At 45.9% G+C, this 23,272-nt stretch overlaps 1 protein-coding gene across 1 annotated transcript in view; it reads left to right on the top strand.

The window, feature by feature from the left end:
* PCLO (piccolo presynaptic cytomatrix protein) overlaps positions 1-23,272 on the top strand; it is a 303,767-nt gene that overhangs the window by 275,001 nt on the left and 5,494 nt on the right. The window contains exons 23-25 of the mRNA XM_055000594.1: positions 6,707-6,866; positions 10,650-10,717; positions 21,996-22,130. Coding sequence (XP_054856569.1) covers positions 6,707-6,866; positions 10,650-10,717; positions 21,996-22,130 — 363 coding nt within the window. The remainder of the gene's footprint in view (positions 1-6,706; positions 6,867-10,649; positions 10,718-21,995; positions 22,131-23,272) is intronic.

Raw genomic sequence — 23,272 nt, forward strand, 5'->3', positions numbered from 1 at the left:
AGCCCTCCTATCCTTGCCAGGCAGGCCACTCCATAAGGTGACTGCAGCAGCAGAGGATGCACGTGTACAGGCAGTGGCTCACTTGCAGGGTAGCCCTTGCAGAAGGCTCTGTTTGGATGAGCAAAGCTGCCATGGTGGACTGCAGGGGGAGAAGTGCACCTATAGATATGAGGGACCAAGGCCCTGAAGGGCTTTGTATGTGGTAGTCAAAACTTGAACTGAACTCAGTATCTGAAAGGTAACCAATGCAGAGTGGGAGTCATGCATGCTCCCTCTAGCTGCTGATAATAAACAAGCTACAGTGTTCTGCACCAACTGGAGTCTCAGTTGACTTTGAGAGAGACGTATGTACGGTGCATTACAGTAGTCAAGTTTTGATGTTACTGTGGAGTGGATCCAGGTGGCCAGATCAACCATGTCAAGTTAGGGGGGCATTTTCCAGATGAGACTGAGTTGAAAGAAGGCATTTTTTTGCAGCTGCATTAACTTTTTTCTCTAGCAGCAGTGCTGGGTGCAGTATACTCCTTAGGCTCTTAACCAAATCAGCAAGGGTCAGCTTCCCAGCTTCCCAACCAGCATCACTTCCCTCTTGCCTGGGTTCCATTTGAATTTGTTTGCTTTCAACCCCTTGACCACAGCTGTCAGTCACTTACTTAAGACCACTAATGCGTCACCAGGGGATTTGGATAGCGAGATACAGAGCATGGAGTCATTCGCATATTAACATCACAGAGTTGGAAGGGGCTGTACAAACCTTCCAGTCCAACCCCCTGCCCAATGCAGGATGAGCCTAAAGCATCCCTGACCAATATTCATCCAGCCTCTTCTTGAAAACTGCCAGGGAAGGGGAGCTCACCACCTCCCTAGGCAGCTGATTCCACCTCTGAACTACTCTGACCGTGAAAAAGTTTTTCCTAATATCCAGCCGGTACTTTTCTGCATGTAATTTAAGCCCATTGCTTTGAGTCCCTTCCTCTGCTGCCAACTGGAACAGCTCCGTGCTCTCCTCCAAATGACAGCCTTTCGAATATTTAAAGAGAGCAATCAGGTCCCCCCTCAATCTCCTCTTCTCCAAACTAAACATTCCCAAGGCCCTCAGACTTTCCTCGTAGGGCTCAGTCTCCAGACCCCTGATCATCCTCGCCACTCTCTTCTGCACCGTCTTGATTTTGTCCACATCCTTTTTGAAATGAGGCCTCCAGAACTGCACACAGTACTCCAGGAGCGGCCTGACTAAGGAAGTATAGAGAGGGACTATGACCTCCTGCGGTTTCGATGCAATAGCCCTTTTGATACAACCCAAGACTGAGTTTGCCTTTTTTGCCGCTGCAGCATACTGACTGCTCATATTTAGTCTACAGTCCACTCTTACCCCAAGATTTCTTTCACATACACTACTACCCAGAAGTGTATCCCCCATCCTGTATTTGTGTTTCACATTTTTGTGGCCCAGATGTAATACTGTGCACTTATCTATGTTGAATTGCATCCTGTTCACAGCCGCCCACTTCTCCGGAGTATTCAGGTCTTGTTGAATTTTAACTCTTATCTTCTTGGGTGTTTGTCACTCCTCCCAATCTGGTATCATCAGCAAATGTAATGATTAGCCCATTTACCCCTTCATCCAGATCATTGATAAAAATATTGAAAAGTACCAAGCCTAAAACTGAGCCCTGCGGCACCCCACTGGACACCTCCCTCCAATCTGATGAAACACCATTGACCACCAGTCTTTGGGTGCAGTCCTTTAACCAGTTCCCTATCCACCAAAATGTCCTATAGTCCAGTCCACAGTCTTCCGGTTTACCCATTAGAATGTCATGGGGAACCCTATCAAAAGCTTTACTGAAGTCAAGGTAAATCACGTCAGCAGAGTTCCCATGATCCAGTAAGCTTGTCACATGATCAAAGGAAACCAGGTTGGTCTGACAAGATCTGGCACATCCTCAGTCCTCCAGGAGGCTTTGAAGAAGATGGACAGAGGCTCTGCAAGTTCTCTAGAAAGTTCTTTGTGCACTCTTGGGTGTACACCATCTGGCCCAGGGGAATTGTATTCATCCAGTGCAGCCAGGTACCTCTCCACAAGCTCTCTGTCAAATCTGTTCAAGGAGGGCAGCATCCATTTCCTCTCCCTGGTCAAGTCATCTGTAGCAGACTCCAACAACAATAACAACAACAATACCCTTTGTCATTCCTCCCCTTATTTCCCCCCATATACTTTCCACTGGGCTGTCAACCACATTCTCCAGAACTTGCTGACAATCAAGCCCTCTCCTCACATACAATGCCACTCCACCTCCTCCTCTACCCTTCCAGTTTTTCTTGAACAACTCGTACCCATCCACTACCACATTCCAGTCATGAGAATCATCCCACCATGTCTCAGTAATTCCTACTATATCGTAGCCCTCTGCTTGCAAGAGAAGCTCAAGCTTTTCTTTATTACCCATACTTCGAGCCTTGGTATACAGGCACTTGTAGCCTTGTACCTTTGTTTGATCTGTCCTACTCAGGTGGGCCCCCGCTGTTACCACTTCTTCATTGAAATCCCCGTGTTGATCATCCCCTTCCCCTTGTGGCATCAGTTTAAAACTCTCCTGATGAAGCTCTCCAGGTTCTTTTCAGACATTTTCTTCCCTGACCTTGAGAGGTGAAGCCCATCATGTGCTAGAAGGCCTTCTCTGAGAAAACTTATCCTGTGATCCCCAAACCCAAAGCACTCCTGCTGGCACCACCATCTAAGCTAACGATTCACCTCAAGTATGGTCTGCTCCCTTCCAATTCCTCTTCCTTTGACGAGAAGGATAGAAGAGAATACCACCTGTGCCCCCACTGTCTTCAACTGCCTTCCAAGAGCTTCGTAGTCCTCTTGAATTCTTGCAATGGTATTCGTGGCCATGTCATTTGTTCCTACATGAACCAGCACAATGGGTAGTGATCAGTCGGTCTGATCAGTTTTGGGGATCTACCTTTCTAAGCTGATATGCAATTTGCTCAGGTGCTTCTCTGAAGACTTCCACTAGCAAATGTCCTGACTCCTGAGCTGTAACCAGAATCTTTGAAAGAGCTGCAAGCTTTACCATGGAGTAGGACAGTGCTTCTCTGTGCACTATCACAATAACGGGAGAATAATTTAATATTATCCTTTTTAACTCCTTCCTTTAATTTGCCTGAATTTTAAAGGTAGTTATCAGAAAGATGTCATTGATAAACTTTCCCAAATAATTCCACACTTGAGTGTACTCTTGAGTGTGTGCAATTAAATTTTCTTTTATTGTCCTGGACAATTATGGTGTTCAAATGTAAATTAAAGCAGTGAATTGCTGGCAGATGTGAGCTGTTAAAATTTCAGCATATTTCTTAACTTGGCAACAATGTGGGGAAAACTTACAAATTCAGAGACAACAAAACGGGGGGTGGGGGAGAATTATGCCCAGAAACTCTTCCAGTAGAGATGATAGCACTTTGGCAATGATGCTTATTTTAGATCACTTCAGTCTGGTCTCCCAGGAGGATGTTGACAGGATCCTGCAGCTGGTGAGGCCCACTACATGCCTCTTGGACCCCTGCCCCTCTTGGACCCCTGCCGGTATCAATGGGCTGAGGGCCCCGTTGGAGGCTATTATTAATCTGTCACTGAGCTCCAGGGGTTTTCCCAGGGCATTAAAGGAAACCGTAGTGAGGCCCCTCCTGAAAAAGCCAAACTTGGACCCCACCGACCCGTCCAGTTACTGCCCAGTCTCAAACCTCCCATTTCTGGGTAAGGTGATTGAGCGAGCGGTGGTGGAGCAGCTGCAGGGTTTCGTGGAAGAGGCATCGGTTCTGAACCCATTCCAGTCTGGTTTCCGTCTGGGCCACGGGACTGAGACAGTGTTGGTCGCCCTCACAGACAATCTCCATAGGCATCTGGATTGAGGTGGGTCAGCACTGCTGATGTTGCTAGACCTCTCAGCAGCGTTCAACACGATTGACCATGAATTGTTGACCCACCAGCTTGACAATGTGGGGATCTGAGGGACTGTCTTGCAGTGGCTTGTCTCTTTTCTCCACGGTCGAAGACAGAAAATGGCGCTAGAGGAGAGATTATTAGTGCGCCAATCCTTGGTGTGCGATGTCCCACAGGGGGCGTTACTCTCCCCACTGTTGTTTAATCTCTACATGCGCCCTCTCATCCAGCTGGCATGGAGTTTTGGACTGGGTTGACATCAATATGCAGATGACACCCAGTTGTACCTGTTGATGGACGGACGGCCTGGCTGTGCTCCCAAGGCCCTAATTAGAGCATTGGGGGCCGTGTCTGGATGGGTGAAGCAGAGCAGACTGAAGTTGAACCCCACACTGAAGTTGAACCTCATGAAGACAGAGGTCCTGTACTTGGGCCATGGTGGTTAGATTTGGGGATTCAGCTCCCAGCCTTTGAGGGGGCACCACTTGTGTCCGTTTCATCAGTCAGGAGCCTTGGTGTGATGCTGGACTCCTCCTTGTCAATGGAGGCCCAGGTCAAGGCAGCTGCCAGAACTGCCTTTGTCCATCTCCGGCAGGCCAGGCAGCTTGCCCCCTATCTCTCAGCCCATGACCTAATGACAGTGATCCATGCAATGGTCACCTCCAAATTAGATTACTGTAACTCACTCTATGCAGGGCTTCCCTTGGGTCTGACCCGGAAACTTGTGTCCTGACAGGAATTTCATTCACGGCACATGTGACTCCAACTCTGGATTGGCTTTCCATAGAGTTACGGATCAGGTTCAAGGTTCTGGTTCTGACCTATAAAGCCCTAAACAGACTGAGACCAGCATACCTGAGGGACCGCCTCTCCTTGTATGTACCTCAGAGAGCTCTTAGATCTGCAGGTAAACACCTACTGGTGGTCCCTGGCCCCAGGGAGGCTTGGCTGGCCTCGACCAGGGCCAGGGCGTTTTCTGTCCTGGCCCCAACCTGGTGGAACTCTCTGTCAGAAGACACTCGGGCCCACCAAGATCCTGTATCTTTTCAGCGGGCCTGTAAGACAGAGATGTTCCACCAGGCATATGGTTGAGGCCAGCACTGGATCCATCTAATTAGCCTCCCTGCCGGTCTCCTGCCAGTAGGGGGGGAGCATATGGTCCATCTACCCCCCCATGCCTGAGGAGTTAGTTTCACCAACCCACACCTCCACCCTTTTCTTACCTTGTGTATGGTGGGCAGGGAAAGGGGGAAGGGTGCTCCATCTGGAATGCTAATATTCATGTTTGCACTGAGATGTTATTTTATTGGTTTTATCTATTGTACCTTATTTATTATCGTAACCCACCCTGAGTCTGCTTGTGGGGAGGGCAGGCTAAAAATCTAATAAATCAATCAACTAATTCAGAATACAGAATAGTGGTATGGAATTCTTCTGAAAGGAGTTCAAGACAGAATTTTAGAATATAACACTACTTGTAAGATTGTTTGAACTTTAATGAGCAGTTGAGAAATATATTCAAATAGTTGTGTGGCATCTGTAGCTGATGTCGCCTATGTAATTTCTGTGATACTGCATGAAAAACCATTCAGTCTTTGTTTTTTATCCCATACCCTTTTTCAAAAGCTGCCCAATATGAGGACTGGGTGACTTGATTAGTAAGGCTAGATTGTACAATTATCAATTAGCAAATGAAAGTTTTCTACTAGTTTGGAGAAAATTAGAATTTCAAAAATGATCATAGCATCATGCAAATCATTGAATAGGTTGACCAGGATGGAATAATGACTAGGGGTGTGGGATTCGGGTTTCGAATTCAGGTAAAGTACCCAAATAAGACCCGATTCGCAATTATTCGGGATTTCCAAATGGGGCCCAGTATGCTGGTCCTGATTCGGAAACCCTGACTCAAAGCTTCCCAAAGCTATTCATATTGCTTTGGGAAGCTTTGGGTTGAGGGGTTTAAATGCACTTTGCAGCAGCACGGAAAGGGGCATTTAACCCCATGAATCAGCTGTTTGGCAGGGAGATCCCGACCAAGCAACTGATCCAGCCGGTGAGGGTTTCAATGCCCCTTTTCCATTCCGCTGCAAAGCAGCATGGAAAAGGGCATTTAAACCCATGGATCAGATGTTTGCCGGGGAGATCCCCGCCAAGCAACTGATCCAACAGGCTGGGGTTTAAATGCCCCATTTTGTGCTGCTGCAAAGCAGCACAGAAAGGGGCATTTAAACCTGTGGATCAGCTGTTCGGCAGGGAGATCATTTGAGGGGCAGGAAGGGCTGGAGGAGGCAGCTCCAGCCTTCCCTGCTGCCCTGTTGGCTGCTGCGGCGGCGGAGGAAGAGGCGGCACGGGCCCTGCAGGAGCCAGCAGCGCACTTCTCTGCTGCCAAGCTGGCCACTGCGGCGGTGGAGGAGGTGGCGCAAGCCCCTCAGGAGCCGGCTCCACATTTCCCCACCACCCAGCTGGCTGCTGCGGTGGCTGAGGCAGTGATGCAGGCCCCGCAGGAGCCGGCTCCGGCTTTCCCCCGCTGCCCTACTGGCTGCCGTGGTGGCGGAGGAGGTGGCGTGGGCCCCGTGGGTAGACCCGAAGCAGGTTCACACCCCTAATAATGAACTAATGAAAATTAAAAGCAAAAGGGGTTGGGTTTTGTTTTGAGTTTGTTTTTAAATTCTTTTCTCTTGAATAGCTGGGTGTTATTACTGCAGTTTTCACGTTATAAAAGCTTGCCTGGTAACCAGCCATTCCTACTTTGTGCAGCAAAGCCCACCAGCCACCGGCCAGGAGAAAGCTCCGTCTCCACGGGCTCATCAGCCAGTAGCTTCGGCAGCGGGTACAGTGTGGAGAGTGAAGGAAGCAGCAGCAGCACCACCACCACCACTACCACCGGGGACGGCAACCCGTTTCCTATTCCAAGAATGTAAGACTTTTTTCAAGATGCTTTTACTCCCTGTGGAGAGATGCTCTACCGAGGGACTGGTGCTCTGAGTTCTTAACCAACCGATGAGCTTTTCCCTTGAGACATTCATGAAGCCCAACTTTAGGCATTGTTACTCAGAAGTAAGTCAATGGGACTTACTTCCAGCTAAGCATATGTAGGATTGCAGCCTCCTGTTATTTGTTTTAAACTTGTATACCAGTCTTCCAACCTTAAACAGTCATTAAAAAACAAGCAAAAGGCAGCAATGGATGTAAGAAGCCCTAGAAGGCCCACGGCAGAAGTAGAAGAGACCTGATGCACAACCTCAGCCTAGAACTCCCTCAGACTTCGGTGAAAGGGACGGTTCTTAGCCAGCCATATGAAACCGTTGAGAGAAGGAGCTGGGTTTGCCACGGAAGGCGACAGCAATAAGATGCCCTGGTGCACTTCAAAGGTGTTTTTCAAGAGAAATCTTAAAGCAGACACCTAAAACAGAAGCATAAGGAAGGGAAGGGAAGATACTCACTTTTAAATTTGATGTAAATCCCATCTATTTTTAAGTAATAAGCCTATGGGGTACCGATCCTCCCTATTTAAATACCATTTTCTGTACATGGCCTGGTTTTAATATCATCAGAAACAACAGCAATAATTTTTCTTTCCACCTTTCATGCCACAAAGATGGTGCTGAGGACACAGAGCAGGATTTGGGTGCATCAAGGAAAAGAGGATCCCTCCTCGCTTGTGTGTTGTGGTGGAATGAACTTCTGGGAAAAGTAGTTGTAATTCAACAAGGTTTATTATAGTAGTGAGAAGTATGTATAAGCCAGTAGGTAACAAATATGAAGCATCATATTAATATAAATTTATTAGTTGACTAATAAATATTAAACTATTTGGGGACCACATAGCATCATTTTGCTGCCAGAGGTCCCTTTGAAGGGAAAGAACGTAGACTAAACCAGTTTGGTATAATGGGAAAGAGCGGCAGGACCCTAATCTGGAGAGCCAGGTTTGATTCCCCACTCCTCCACATGAAGCCAGCTGGGTACCCTTGGGTCAGTCACAGCTCTTCCAGAGCTCTCTCAGCCCCACCCACCTCAAAGATGATGGTTGTGGGGATAATAATGATAACATATTTTTAAACCACTCTGAGTGGGTGTTAAGTTGTCCTGAAGTGTGGTGTATAAATTGAATGTATTATGTGATGCCCACTACAATAAGTGTTAGCTCAACATGAGACCATGGCAGTCAGTTTCCACTCTCCTGTCACCATTTTGGACAACCTTCTCTGGCAAAGTCCTTCTCTTCTAGACCAGATACGTTTCTGAGGTGTAAGTGAAGAATGAAGTTCTTTCCTTTTGCTCTCAAGAGTTCCATTGGACATCACAAGAATTCTTGCAATCTATACAAACCAATTTCTTGGCCTCTTCCAGTGGAGCTCAAATCTATTCACTGGTATGATGTAGAGTGCTCAGGGCAGCACTAACATATGGCAGCAGGAGATAAAAAGAAGCCATCCATTCGAGAGAGCCAGTTTGGTGTACTGGTTAAGAGCGCAAGACTCTAATCTGGAGAGCCAGGTTTGATTCCCCACTCCTCCACTTGAAGCCAGCTGGGTGACCTTGGGTCAATCACAGCTTCTAGCTCTCTCAGCCCCACCCACCTCACAGGGTGTTTTGTTGTGGGAATAATAATAACATATATTGTCGAAGGCTTTCACGGCCGGAGAACGATGGTTGTTGTGGATTTTCTGAAAAACACCAGGCTAACAAAAGACTCTACAACCCACAATAGCCCTGCAGAGAAGATTAGCATATCAAGCACTAATCCATATGCAAAAGAACCTCCTCAGGATACAGTGAAGCATTAGCACTCCATTAGCATTCCACACCCTGGGAAACCCTTACAGGATGACTCAGCTCAACCCCACCCCTCCTGAGTGGATATAAATTACTTGCAAACATCTCCTCCACAGTTTGACACTCAGGGCCAAGCTACACATGACGAATGACACTTGAATGGCAAGTGTATTTCTCCCTGTTCACTTGCCCTCCACTCAATCCACTTGCCGTTCAAGTGTCATTCGTCATGTGTAGCTTGGCCCTGAGAGATCCCTGTCTTTCGGTGCTACACCTCTGAAGATGCCAGTCACAGCTGCTGGCAAAACGTCAAGAACTACAATACCAAGACCACGGCAATACAGCCCAGAAAATCTACAACAACCATTAATAACATACTTTGTAAACCACTCTGAGTGGGCATTAAGTTGTCCTGAAGGGCAACTTAAGGTATATAAATCGAATGTTGTTGTTGTTGTTGTTGTTGTTGTTAGGTTTCTCATTGTAGCTCTTCCAAAAAAATCAGTTTGGCCTGACAGGTTTTGTATGATTAAAAATTGTATTGTTTAGCATATATCAGAATTTCCTGAATTTAAAAGATGGTTTTAATAATACGTATGATTACATAAATTAGTTATATCAGTACCTAATAATATGTTTTTGAACATGTTGGAGGATGTTTAAAAAAGATTAATTAATTTATTTATACATATAGCCCCTTTTTCGTGTTGAGACTCAAGGCGGGTTGCCCCGTGCATGTTAACACAATCAACAGCCAGTTAGATCAAGGTCTTCTGCTTTACTTTGATCTGATTACTGTACCAGAACTCATGAAGTACTTCCACAACAGATCAAGGAAGTAGATAACCCACAAAAATGGTTGTGGCCTTTTTAAGCTGCTCATACCTGGGGGTATCTGAGCCTCATTTTCCTCCACCTCTCCTGAGGTCTGCCAGAGACCCTCCCATGGGCGCAACCCCATCTTGACATGCCATTCCTTATGCAACATGTTTAGTTCTCATGGAAGCATGGGAGAACTTACAACGTCATTTGTTCCTGCATATGTACATCCCAAGTATGTAGTGACCCCTCCACACACAGACATGCACAATATGTCTGTGTACGGCCTGGTTTTGATGCATTCGTCATCCATGCAGTGACCAGCCAGTGATGACGCTGAAATCCTCTGTGGTCCAAGGTGACTTGATTGCCACAAACATCTGGAACAGTTCTGTGTCTCTGACCCAAACCCGTGACACACAGGGCTGCTTCAGAGATTCATACCAATCTGGGGGGCATCACGAGCCCCTGGGAGCCAGCATGCTCAGCTCTGTGCAGACACGAATTCTGCCTCAGATGCCTTCCCAAGATCATTGGCCATCCCTTCCAAAAGCATCATGGGTATTTGGTGAACTATTCATGCGTACGTGCAGGTGACATCTCACCTTACAGGCGATGGCATTTGTGTGCAGGATGTCAGCCCCCCAGGGCCCCCACTTTCCACCAAACAAAGACAAATGACTCAACTCAACCCAAGCCTGCTTCGTAAAAGCAAACAGCACTTGCACCATTCACAAGCTGACGCTCGCGCAGGAGAAGTGTTGTGTGTCAGGGCTCTTCATTCACTTGACTGCTGTTTTCCTGCCATGCAAAATAATCAGGTTGCATCCAGGAAAGCTCGTTTGTGTGTGGAAACCCAACACACTCTGAACACCTCTTGCGCATCTGGTGGTGGGAAGGTACATGCCCTAGGGAAGGGCTGGCTCGGCTTTCAGCCATAGCTGACTTCAGATTTCAAAGCTATCCCCCACAGTTGTGAAGGCCAAAGAACGAGCGACTCTCAATCGACCCTGGAAAATCCTCGTGTTTTGGCGTACTTCTGTGTCACAGCATTATCAGTAGAGGCCTTTGTTAAAAGCCGCTCAATTGTATTTTTCAACAGAGGAAAGATGAGCCAGAATGGACAAGAACCAGTGAAGCTGTCAGGAGTAGGATCGATGGAGGCTGAAGGTAAATGAACATGTTAAGATCCGACAAATTTTACAGACATTTTTGTTAGTTTTTAACATCCATTCATACACAGGTTGCTACAAATTACTGGAATAAGAAAGCAGCTCTTGATACAGTAACTACTTTTTTAGCTTCTCGTCTGTTGTTGGGGGACACCTAGTTGTTTGTACTACATTTTAGAATTTCCCATGAGTGAGAGCAAAGTTATGCAGGGAGGGAGGCGGCGGCGGCTAAGTGTATTCTCTGCCGCTGGTGATCTTAATGTGATAAGCAGTGAGATCTAGCAAATCGCACATGTTGATGACACAATACACTGGGTCCCACATGGGTCTTCCATGTATTGGTGGAGCACATAGATCTGAGTTGCACAGCTGTGTCCCACTGCATGTAGGTTTGGCTCATCCCAATGTGGATGTCGCTTGACTGCAGGTGTCCTTTAGCTGAAAGTGATGTATGGCTCTTACATTTCTGCCATAGGATACTGTTGTCTTTGGTGTGTGGAGTATGTCATTTATATGGAATGTTGAGCATCCTTGACCCTTTTCCAGCTTTAGCTATACAAATATTCTCTTATCTGGAATTGTTTGTTGCCTGTAAGGCTCAACTACCCCTTTCTGTTCTTCACATTGCTCCAAGGCATTAGAGCAAAAAATAGCCAGATTGAAGTCTAAAAACACACGGCAGTGGTGATGGGATATCAACAGCGAACCTAAGACTGCAAAAAACTCTGAAAAGCTGTCTTTAAAAGCCCCATAAATCAATAAAGGAAATGATGCCTTGCTCTCAAATGGCTTAAGTGCATCAATATATGAAAGCTGTCTCTAGTATTCACCATCCCAGAAGTATTTCTTTAGGGTCTTAACTAGACTCACCAAATAATGAAGTAGACATTGGAAGAAAAGGATAGCTACAAAATATGAAGATCTTGTAGGCACAAAAGGCAGAGTGTGCTCTCTTGTACAATTTCAGATTTCAGAGCCAGTTTGGTGTAGTGGTTAAGAGAGGCAGGACTCTGATCTGGAGAACTGGGTTTGATTCCCCACTCCTCCCCTTGAAGCCAGCTGGGTAACCTGGATGTCACCACCACCCCCAGGTCCCCACAGCTCTTCTATCAGCCCCACCCACTTCACAGGGTGCTTGTTGTGGGGATAATAATAACACACTTTGTAAACCTCTCTGAGTGGGCATTAAGTTGTCCAGAAGGGCAGTATCTAAATCAAATATTATTATTATAGATTCTATTCAAAAACAGGTTACTAATCTACACCGCCTTTAAGTATCCAGCTCTGAGCTGTATCCCAGTTGACCATCATCACGTAGAACCTTACCAAATGGGATTTTTTTTTACTTTAAAGATAGTATTTGATGACCCCCTTCTCAGGTTTGAGGCTTGAATATATATATATATATATATATATATATATATATATATATATATATATATATATATATATATAAAATCATCAAAACTGTTCCTTTTCTAGTTTGCTTGCCTTCTTCCTTTTCAAAGTCATTTAGGGAAAATATATGTTCAAACTATAAGGAAAACAAAGCATTTTCATTACTCAAAGAATTCCCCACTTTTAGGCTTGGCTCCAAGTAAGTATTTTAGCTCAGTGTTGCTTTTTCGGGCACGGTGACATTACTTCACAGTAAACATTCTGCCTATCCGAAACAATCCTTGAACAACTGACTTTTGGCAACAAGATTCAGAACGGTCTCTCTGCATTCGGTGTTATTTGCATTGCCGCACAAGCTGGAAATCAGGCCCCAAAGCCAGATTTCGGCCCGTACTCTGCTGCCTACCGCTTCCATTGTATGCACTCCTGTACACTGTGGCCAGTTCTGCCACTGCCTGAGGCAGCGTAATTTGTGCTTTCCTAAAAAGACCAGGAGTGTTATTGTTTTTATTTAGTGCATTTTTATCCTGCCTTTCCTTCAAGAGCTCAGGGTAGCACCTGTTGTTCGTCCCTCCTCTGTTTTATCCTCACAACAACTCTGTGAGGGAGACAGTACTGAGCAAGAGGGACTGGCCTCCCAAGATCACCCAGCAAGCTGGATGGCAGAGCAGGGATTTCAGCCGGACCTCTCAGGGCCCAGCCTAACACTCTGAGTATTACACCATGTGGGCTTACAGGAAAAACTCCTCACTGGTCACTGAGGAGTTGCCTGAATTTGTCTCCTTGCAAATAAGAGGATAGTGGGGGAAATTAGCAGCAAGGAAGATGGCTATGCGAGAGAGCTGTCTGAGTCCCTTCCCAGGCAGCAGGCGAGGCTGGTGCTTCAAACCGTTCAAACAGCAATATTTTATTAAAGAGGAATAACACACGTGCACAGGAGTAAATAATAAAATGGTTGCATACATACAGAGTCCTAGGAAGCTAGCCAGAAGTTGGAATAGAGTGAAGGAGGGGAAGTATATTTACCTATCCTGAAGAGTAGTCCACAGAGGAAGACAGCAGCTTCAAACGTCCAATGTCCTCAGCCAAGAGAGCAAGAGGCTTAGGGCACTTCGGATCCAATAAGTGTGCATGATTTGAATGGGGCCAGGGCACTATTCTTATAGGATAAGATGTGCCCTGAGGTGAGAGAGCCCTCCCAACCATTGGAACAAAGGTCCCAGTGGTCAGTTCCTGAGAATAAGAAAGGTTTGATTACCCTGATTACTTGCTGCTGGGGTGTGTGAAAGAGAATGCAAAGTCTCTCCTGGAACTGCACAAAAGGGGCAGTTTGTTAATGGATTCCACTGAAGCTAAGTTGATTAATTTAGTTGGGGAATGTACCTTTCCCATGAATGAATTATAAGAACTTATGAATGCTAATTGATTTCTCCTTAGTCATGGGCTGGGGATCTCATCATGGAAGGAGGGAAAGGAATGTGCTAAGTGAGAAGACACTGTGAGACTTTTCTTGCTCTGGATTCCATTCGGAGCTGAGAGAACTGTAAAACTAATCACCGCTGGTGACTCTGCGCTTACAGGCTGCATTCCATTCATGCCTGGGTCTCCTGGGCAGGACTCAGCAACTATTAGCTGGAATTTCCATTTGTAAACCAAACTGCTTTTAGTCCAGGGGACTTATGCTTTTATATCACAGATATTAAATAGCTATTAAACATGGCAGAGACCGGGCTGACTGCTTACAAAGGGATACCCAGGGCTGGAAGAATTCAATCTCTTGCATTCTTAGATTACTCCCTAAAAGTACCAATTAACAGGTTATTCTAAAACAGCAATGTTTGTCTGCAGAGCACTGAAATAAATTTATTAAAGCCCCACTTACTGTCTTCTCAACAGGGCTGCCAAGAGTGTCCATGGGCCCCCAGACAAAGATTCCACCTGCCCGCCCAGATGACCCTCATCCAAACCAAATATAATAATAAAACAAATCACTTGGCTTGCTGTTACCAATAATCTATAGTAATTGGCGGGCCCATGTCCATGTCGCTCCCTTGGCATATTGATCTATCTGTCCCCTTGTGGCAGGCATATTCATCAGAAAGTAAGCTAGGAGTCTCAAATTGGCCACCAGCCTCTGGCTGACTGTGGGAGTCTCAGAGACAAAAGTGAAAGGGGTCAGAGTGTCCTGGCCCAGGTTTTCTCCAGCCCCTCCCATCACGCTATTTGCAAGAGAAGCTGAAGGTCTGTGTTTGTGGCAGGCATAACTCATCAGAAAGGCCGCCAACCTCAGGACGACGATGGGAGCTGCCGTGCCAAAAGTGAAGGAAATTGGAACATCCTGGTTGTCTTCCCTACAGGCAACGTGTAATCAGAGAACTTTTAAGCCACCTTGCACATTTCTCTAATACTCAAATCCCCAGTCTGCCATGGAAAGTTGCTGAGTGACCTTGGACACTCACACATCCTCTGCCAGGCCTTCCCCACAGGGTTATTGTGAGGATAAACTGGAGATTAGAACAACAATGGAAGCTGTTTTGAGAACCCATTGGGGAGGAAGCTGAGGCGTGACTTTTTACGTCTAATTTCGCTTTTAGTTCCCCCCAAAAGGATGATTGCTCTTGCTGCTGCTTCATCAGGTACAATGCAATACTCTTTTGTACTCAAACGACTGTTAAATACTGCAAGCGCAGCCATCAGGGCTCCCAGTATCCATTTCAGCCCCTCCCCCTTCTGTTCATAATATTAACAAAAGTTGGTCAATATACTATTAACTACATTCTAAGTTGCCAAGCAGGAAGAGAAAAGTGAGAACAGGAGGGAGAGAAATTAAGGAGAAAAGTTATTATGGGGCATGGTAGAGACCAGTCTGATGCTACTCTTAAAAGAGTTCTGGAAAAGCTACAGCAACACGGACTTACAATCCACACAAACACTGGCCCTTTTCACACTACTTGCCGGCTTCCGAAACGTCGCGAGATGTAGCGCAAAAAACGCGGAAGATAGCTTCTTCTTGCGCAAGTTTTGCTCGACATTACGCGTTTTTTGCGCTACATCTCCCGGCGTTTCGGAAGCCGGTGAGTAGTGTGAAAAGGGCCATAGTCCCCTACTTTAAACTTGTGAGGTCCCGCTCCTTTTTGACAATCAATGTACTGTTTCTTTCTTGTTTGTTTTTAACACATTCGGAAAGAGGCTGTCGCAGGTGATTTGAAGAAAGACAGCCCTAGGCAAGTAGTTGCCCTGACCTGGATAGCCTGATCTCGTCATAACATAGCATAGCATAGCATAAATACAAGTATAAATAATCATCAAAAATACATGCAGTCGATAAATATCCAATAAATAGAATACATATAAATTCATCACCAATTAAAACATATCAACAGTAATTACTAAAGGTACGGGTCATGTAATCTCATATGCGAGTTCTTTGTATTTATTCTCTGCAGGTTCAGGAAAATAATCCAGCACAGGTTCCCAACGGGTTCTAAGATAAGTCTTGGTTTTTGAAAATCCATAAATATCCACTAAGGTAACTTCATTATTCTGTACTAGCGGTGGCTTGGCTGGGGGTGGGTGGGATAAATTGACACAGAGATTCCTTCTGCAACGAGAGTCGTACTGGATCTTTCATTTAGAATCAAGGCCCCTTAAAGGGTTAAATCAAGAGTGAGACTTATCTTGCTATATTTAAGAATGGCACCTTTAATGATACATGGGATTCAAACTAAGAACAGGATAAATGGATTTAGAGGTACCATCATGCCCACGGGAGCATTATCCATCACATGCAGAGGATAGGGTACATCCGGTGATTAGCAGATCCATCATGTTTGTGAGTAAAGATAAATGCAAGTATACAAGTGAAATACTCTTTATTGATAGCAGATGGTTGTCATGAAGTTTATCTTTTGTTCAGGTTCATTCATATCAGCCCTTGAAAAAGCATTGTGTGCAAAATAGGCGTGGCTAGCTGTCTGTTGGGTGGAGCCACAGCCACGGGCATCCCACAGGTGGAATATAGCTCTGAAAAATAAGAATGTTATTATTAGTGGATATTTATGGACTTTCACAGACGAAAACTTACCTTAGAATCCATTGGGAACCTGTGCTGGATTATTTTCCTTAACCTGCAGAGAAGAAATATACAGAACTCCCAGGGCTTTTTTTCTGGGGAAAGAGGTGGGGGAACTCTCACCTGGGGCAACTCCTGGGAGGAGGAGGAGGTGTGTTTCTCACTACATGCACGCGCAACGTGCGCGCGCTTCCAGAACTGTGCGATGATGTCACTTCCAGGAAGTGGTGTCATCGCGCATGCCGTCACCGCCCATGGAGCACTCCTGTACTCCATGGCAGGGCCCGATTCAGCCTAGATAAGGCTAACATCAGCCCTGAATGGTCCGCTCTGCAGCGGGAGAGCACTTCTCCGCCTAGCAGCGGCCAGATCTGGGCTGTTTTGGGCCCAAATTGGGCTAAGATGGGCCTGAAATGGCCTGGATCAGCCTGGAACAGGTTGCTGCCGCACAGAAGAGCACTCCTTCGCCCAGCAGCAACCTGAACCTGGCTGTTTATGGCATGATACGGGGAGTTTTTGGCCCAAAATGAGCCCAAAATGGCCCGAATTGGCCTGGAACAGGCTGCTGCTGCACGGGAGAGCACTCCCTCGCCCAGCAGTGACCTGAACCTGGCTGTTTATGGCATGATACGGGCAGTTTTTGGCCCAAATTGGGCCAAAATGGGCCCAAAATGGCCCGAATTGGCCTGGAACAGGCTGCTGCTGCACGGGAGAGCAATCCCTTGCCCAGCAGCATGTCAGGTCTTGCCAGATACTTTCCCAGTCACTTCACTGCATCGCTCTTGTGTATGAGTTAAAGATGATTTTATTAGGAAGAATATCGGTTCAAGAAGCTGTAACAATGGAATTGACCAGAATGCCTAAAGATATTAAAGCAGGTTCAATTATAGGACACTGTCTCCACCCACCCACCCCAGTGGGAAGGAGAGGTTGTTGGAGGTTTTGGCACACATCTCCTGGGAGGAGGGGAAGGGAGGGAGAAAGGAGTTCTGCTCAGTCTCTGTATTAAGGCCAAGGTCAGGTTCCCAGGCTTCAGCAGGAACTGGTAACCAAAACAGTTAGCAACAAAGCAACAGTATACTGGTTTTACTCTGTATGTACTCAGAGACACAATACTTTCACAACCACAATACACCTCAGGGCATGGCAGATATACTGGAGGTCTATCTGACATTCTGCTCCCCCCCCAAAGAACTCCCCCCCCCCCAAGAACTATCCAGCCCTTGGTTTCTCCTGGTATTTTGTGTGGAACTGGCGCACTAATCTAGGGGCATTAACATCAGAGGACTTAACCCACTCCACATTACTCTTATTAAAATGAGTCAATTGGATTAAGTAGCACAATTCTCCACGTTTCACTTTAGAGTCCAGGATAGCCTCCACTTAGTGGTGAGGTTGCCCGTTTACGATGAGAGGGGGTGGGATTCCGGGTTCCAGGTGCCACCCATCTGGTAGTGGTGCTTTCTTCAAGAGGTTGGAATGGAATACGGGGTGGAGATGTTTTAAGTTCTTTGGCAATTTAAGTTCCACAGTCACTTCATTTATCACTCTGAGGATTTCAAATGGCTCCAGGTACTTCCACCCTAGTTTTTTATTCGGTTGCTCCCCCCACAAATTTTTTGTAGAAACGTAGACCTTGTCCCCTACTTTCAGTTCCTGGGGGTGGGTGGGAGTGCTTTTGATCAGCTTGTTTTCTGTAATTCTTGTTAGCTTTGTTCAACATTTGCTTGATCACCTCCCACTGGTTGGTTAGCTTAGTCCACCATTCAGTCAGGTCCCCCCACCAATGGCTGGAGTCGGGTTACTTATAAAGGGCATCAGTTTGCCTTTGAACCCTTGCACAATTTTGTAAAATAGTTTTTTATTGGACGGGTCAATACAATCAGATTAAAATACATGTACAGTTCATTTCATTTCCCACAGATATATTTCCCCACCCCTCCCCTCCCCCTTTTCCATATTGACTTCCAACAGCACTCCAACCCCCCATTATTATTATCACATTATTTCTATACTATAGTTGTTCTTATCTCGTTATTGGTAAAGATCTTAACTAAATCTTATCTTACTTAATATCTTTAAAATGCTTCGAAAGACCATAATTGTCCCTTAACATCCCATCTCTTTTCCATATATTTTCTTAGTTTTTTCCAATCTTCCAAAAACATATTCGGATCTTGATCTTCCAAATTTCTTGTTAACTTGTCCATTTCAGCCATGTACAACAATTTCCTTGTCCATTCTTCAATTTCAGGTATTTCTTCTTTCTTCCAGTATTGAGCATATAACATAAAAAAAAAAAATTAAAAATTAATTTAAAATTTTTTTAAAAAGTATTGAGCATATAACATTCTTGCTGCTGTTATCATATAATATAACAATGTCTTATCATTTCTACTAACATCTTCTAAATGCAAAGATAATAACAACATTTCTGGATTTTTAACAACATTATACTGAAGTATCAAAGACATCTCAACACAAATTTTAGACCAAAAGTCTCTAGCCTTACGGCAAGTCCACCACATATGAAATAGAGAGCCTTCTATATTCCAGGTTCCTACTAGAAAACTCTTTCCCACCAGGGGGCACTCTCATCCCAGCCAAATTAGTTGCTGTCTGTTTCATTGCTGCTTCTCCAAAAAGTTTTTTGGGGTCATAAACTTTTGGAGCAAGCTCTAGATATGAAATTGCTTTCTTATCCCACTTTTGTAAAAAAAAAAAAATCCATTTCATAAATTCAGTCTCTGATAAACATGTGACTCAGCAGCTAGCTGTTGCTTCCTGACAAGTTTGTTTTTTTCCAAATGAAAGCATCGCCACCAAAACGTTGTGTAATTGTACCTGTATTCTGCTACTGGAAAGAGGCTGGGGGATCCCCCCCCCATGTGTGTAGGTTGTGTTTGTCATGCAGCATGGAGACCAAGTCCTATGAGGAAAGGTTGAAGGAGCTCGGTGTGTTTAGCCTGGAGAGGAGACGACGGAGAGGGGATACGATAACCATCTTCAAGGACTTGAAGGGCTGCAGTACAGAGGATGGTGCAGAGCTGATTTCCACTGCCCCAGAAGCTCAGACCAGAACCAATGGCTTGAAATTAAATCAAAAGAGCTTTCAGCTAAACATTAGGAAGAACTTCCTAACAGAATGGTCCCTCAGTGGAACAGGCTTCCTCGGGAGGTGGTGGGCTCTCCTTCTTGGGAGGTTTTTAAGCAGAGGCTAGATGGCCATCTGACAGCAATGCTGATTCTGTGAATTTTGGCAGATCGTGAGGGGGAGAGCAGAAGGGGTTGCATCAGTGCTTGGTTTTCATGGCCCTTCTTACATGCCCAGGGTAAGGCCGATCACCACCTTGGGGTCAGGAAGCAATTTTCCACAGGTCACTTTGCCTAGGGATCCTGGGGGTGTTTCACCATCTTCTGGGCATGGAGCAGGGGTCACTGGGGCAGTCAAGGGGGATAGTTGTGAATTGTGCAGGGGGTTGGACTAGATGACCCTAGAGTTCCCCTCCAATCCCAGATTCTATGATTCTGTGAAATCACAGTACTGGTTCTTGGGAAATTTTTGTTTGGTTGATAACAAAACACATGCACAGTAATTGGTAACATAAAACCAATGTGATCTGCTGAATCACAAATTTTTTATTATTAATGGATAATTCATTCTTAACAACCATTGGTCTGTTTCATTGCCTTCCTCTTCCATATTTTCAAAGCAATATCTTTTTCAGTGATCTGTTGCTATTGTTGTTGTTGCTTGGATACCACCCCCACCCCCACCCCCAAATCTAAGGGGGCAGGTTATGCTCATAAAAACTTGTCCCTTCTATAAAGCTGGAAATCAAGATGGTTTCTAAAATTTAAAATCAATATGAAATTGGGGAAGAAAGGAAGATGGAGAGAGAAATGAAGGCAAGTCATGAAAAGTAGGAAGTGTTTGCTGTCTTTTGTTAACTTTGCTTTCTCCACCCATAGCCCATGACACACAAACTGCACAACGGCTTCTATTGAGCACTAACTATGGAACGTGTCCTGGAATCCAAAGAGTCATTTGCCACAATTGACCATAGCCAGTCCTATACTATGGCTGCCGCTGCCGGCTACTCTACTGTCATCATCCTCAGCCAAAACTATTGCCTAAAAATGCTTCTGGCATAAGAGGGAATAACTGTGCTGTTTAGGCCAACTTGGTTCATAAGGGCGTTCTTGTAGATAGCTTTCTTCCCAGTGGATCTTGTGCATGCAGGGCCAGTTGCAACTGAGGCAACTTCCTGAGGTGCCCAAATTGCCGGGGCATCTGCCTTAGCTCTTGACCTCTATGGGTAGTCACACAAATAGGCATGCTCCAGCCAGGCATGCACCTGTGTGAACGTGGCCCACTTCCCCACTGACCCGCGCAAGGAAGTAGCCTCCTCCTTCACGGCATCATGCCAAAGGATGATAAACAGAGACTGCAGCCAACAGCAATAGTCCACACGCCCAAACTAAGGATCCAGGAAAAGGCACTGCCACAAGCCTAGAAGGAAGACTGACATCCCAGGTAGAACTGACAACCACCAGGAGCAAAATGCATTACTGCTAGGGAATAACACAAACATCAAGGTCGGAGAAATAGAAGTAACGTTTCCAGAGTATGAGCAAGGCGGAGAGGAGACGGGGATGTGGTGGGGTGGGGTGGGATGGGGGAGTAAGCAGTGTAGCTGCCAGTCTTGGGTTCCAGCAGGAGTCCAACACCAATGCTGTGGTCCAGGCAGCGAGTACATCCAAGTGGGGAAATGCAGAGTCCGTCGTGACCCCTTGCGCCTGGTGGATCCCACTGGACCTTCCCATCAAGTCGGTGCCCGGCCATGAGAGCAGGTTTCCTTGCTGGGAGAAAACCTAGCCAGTCGGTGCTGCCTCTGCAAAGAGAAGCTGTGCAGAAAGGGCAGAATGCCGTTTTTTCAGGAACCCCCTTTCAGGCCGTTGTGTGGCCACACCCTCCCAGGGTCCCAGCAGCAGCCACCACTTCTTTCTCTTAAGGCAACAGACATGCAGCTGGGCACTGGTGTGTCGCCTCCATGGAAAGTGCCATGTGATTTGCAAATCCTTGCTATGCAGCCTGTCAGGCTCTGCCCGGGGATTCTCCTCGGCTGCTTCACTTCATCAGACCAGGCCGGATGAGTTAAAGGTCTTTATTCAAGAGACGGCCACCATGAGAGCACAGTACAACTTAAATTGCCAGGAAGACCAGGGAAAGCTCAGTGAGCTAGTTATACCCGCCCCTCCCCCTTTTTCAAGCAAAAGCCCGTTAGAGCCAAGCTAGAAGTGACGCCTGACACAGGTTGGACACTTGTCAGCTTCCCTCAAGTTTTGATGGGAAATGTAGGCATCCTGGTTTTACAGCTTGGCTCTCCATTACAGCTGCAAGACCAGGATGCCTACATTTCCCATCATCAAAACTTGAGGGAAGCTGACAAGTGTCCAACCTTTGTCAGGCGTCACTTGTAGCTTGGCTCTAAGTCTTGGCGGGCAGTTTCTCACGGGAAAGCTGGAAGGAAAAGAGAGGCAGGCACCACGGTCATTCGGCTGGTTCCCAAGTGCCTAGAGATAAGGCAGCCAAGTACAGGACCGCAACAGCAGAGAAGATATCAAGAGAACAACAAAGCTACAATCTATCCCCCCCCCATCCCCCACAGGAAAAGGAGCCACGGAGTCTGGCAGGTGGGTCACAGGCCTGCTTGACGCTCCCTCTTTGAGAGATATTAAGCCAGCCATAACCCTTTTCCCCTTCAATGTGCCTTGTGTGAATTTTTCCTTTCTTAATTTTCAGGCACAAGCCAGATTCTGGGTGAAATCAAGATTGCTCTAAAGAAGGAAATGAAGACGGATGGTGAACAGCTAATAGTGGAAATCCTTCAGTGTAGAAATATCACGTACAAGTTTAAATCTCCAGATCATTTACCAGGTACCAATTGCACACCAGCATACTACATAATAGAGAAATAACATTATAGTTATTAATTCATATGCAGCCAGCGTTGACTGCTTCATTCTTGTAATCTCTGCAGATCAGAACTGTGGGGCAGATTCTTTTATTGATGGGAAAGATCCTTGCAGTGGAGAAAAACGTATGGGTTTTTAGACCAAAAGGAATGCCACTTTACAAGTGCCTGTAACAGGGCTTTTTTTCTGGGCAAAGAAGTGGTGGAACTTAGTGGGTTGCCCTCGGAGAAAATGGTCACATGGCTGGTGGCCCTGCCCCCTGATCTCCAGAAAAAGGGGAGTTTAGATTGCCCTCCGTGCTGCTCAGTGCTCGGCAGCACGGAGGGCAATCTCAACTCCCCTCTGTCTGGCGATGAGGGGGCGGGGCCACCAGCCATGTGACCATTTTCAAGAGGTTCCGGAAATCCGTTCCACCGCGTTCCTGCTGGAAAAAAGCCCTGTCCTGTAATATTAGCTCACCCTCTGCCAGTGTGTTCTCAGGAGGTGGTGATCTTGTAACCAAAAAAGTCCTGCATGATGGGAGGCGAATCCTTAATTCTTCCCTCGCCAGCTATCTTTACTCTAGGGATTAGGATTATAAGTAGACTTGCTTAGAATTTCTCTCTTAGAGACATACAACATAAAAAAGCTATGTTGTTTAAAAATAAAACATAGCATGAAAGAGGAGGAAGAGCAGATAGGCACATAGCTGGATGTTGTTCACCCCCACCCATGCATCATAGAGGAAGATTTGCCTCTATAAATACCAATTTGTCTAAATCGTCTCAGGTAGCAAATGAACTTTCTAAATGCTCTTTATTCCTCAGGCAATCCAGGCATACAGCAACTCAAGAACCCATGTCTGGTTTCAGGATCATTGAAAAATCTGAAATCTTAACTCTCATTCTTACACTCCAGGAAGTCAAAAGCCATTCCTGATTTTCATAGTGAAGCTCAGAAATGGAAACACCTAGGAATATATATATCCCCATGTCAGGCCCTGCCAGTTAGATCCCCAGTTACTTCACTGCAGACACTTCAAGAGTCCAGTTAAAGTTTCTTTATTGGAGATCCATCAGTATCAGTGCGCTCAGACTACAGCATTGGCAGAAGTGATGTAAAGAG

The sequence above is a fragment of the Eublepharis macularius genome, chromosome 16, assembly GCF_028583425.1.
Source record: "Eublepharis macularius isolate TG4126 chromosome 16, MPM_Emac_v1.0, whole genome shotgun sequence".
In the NCBI taxonomy this organism is placed as follows: domain Eukaryota; kingdom Metazoa; phylum Chordata; class Lepidosauria; order Squamata; family Eublepharidae; genus Eublepharis; species Eublepharis macularius.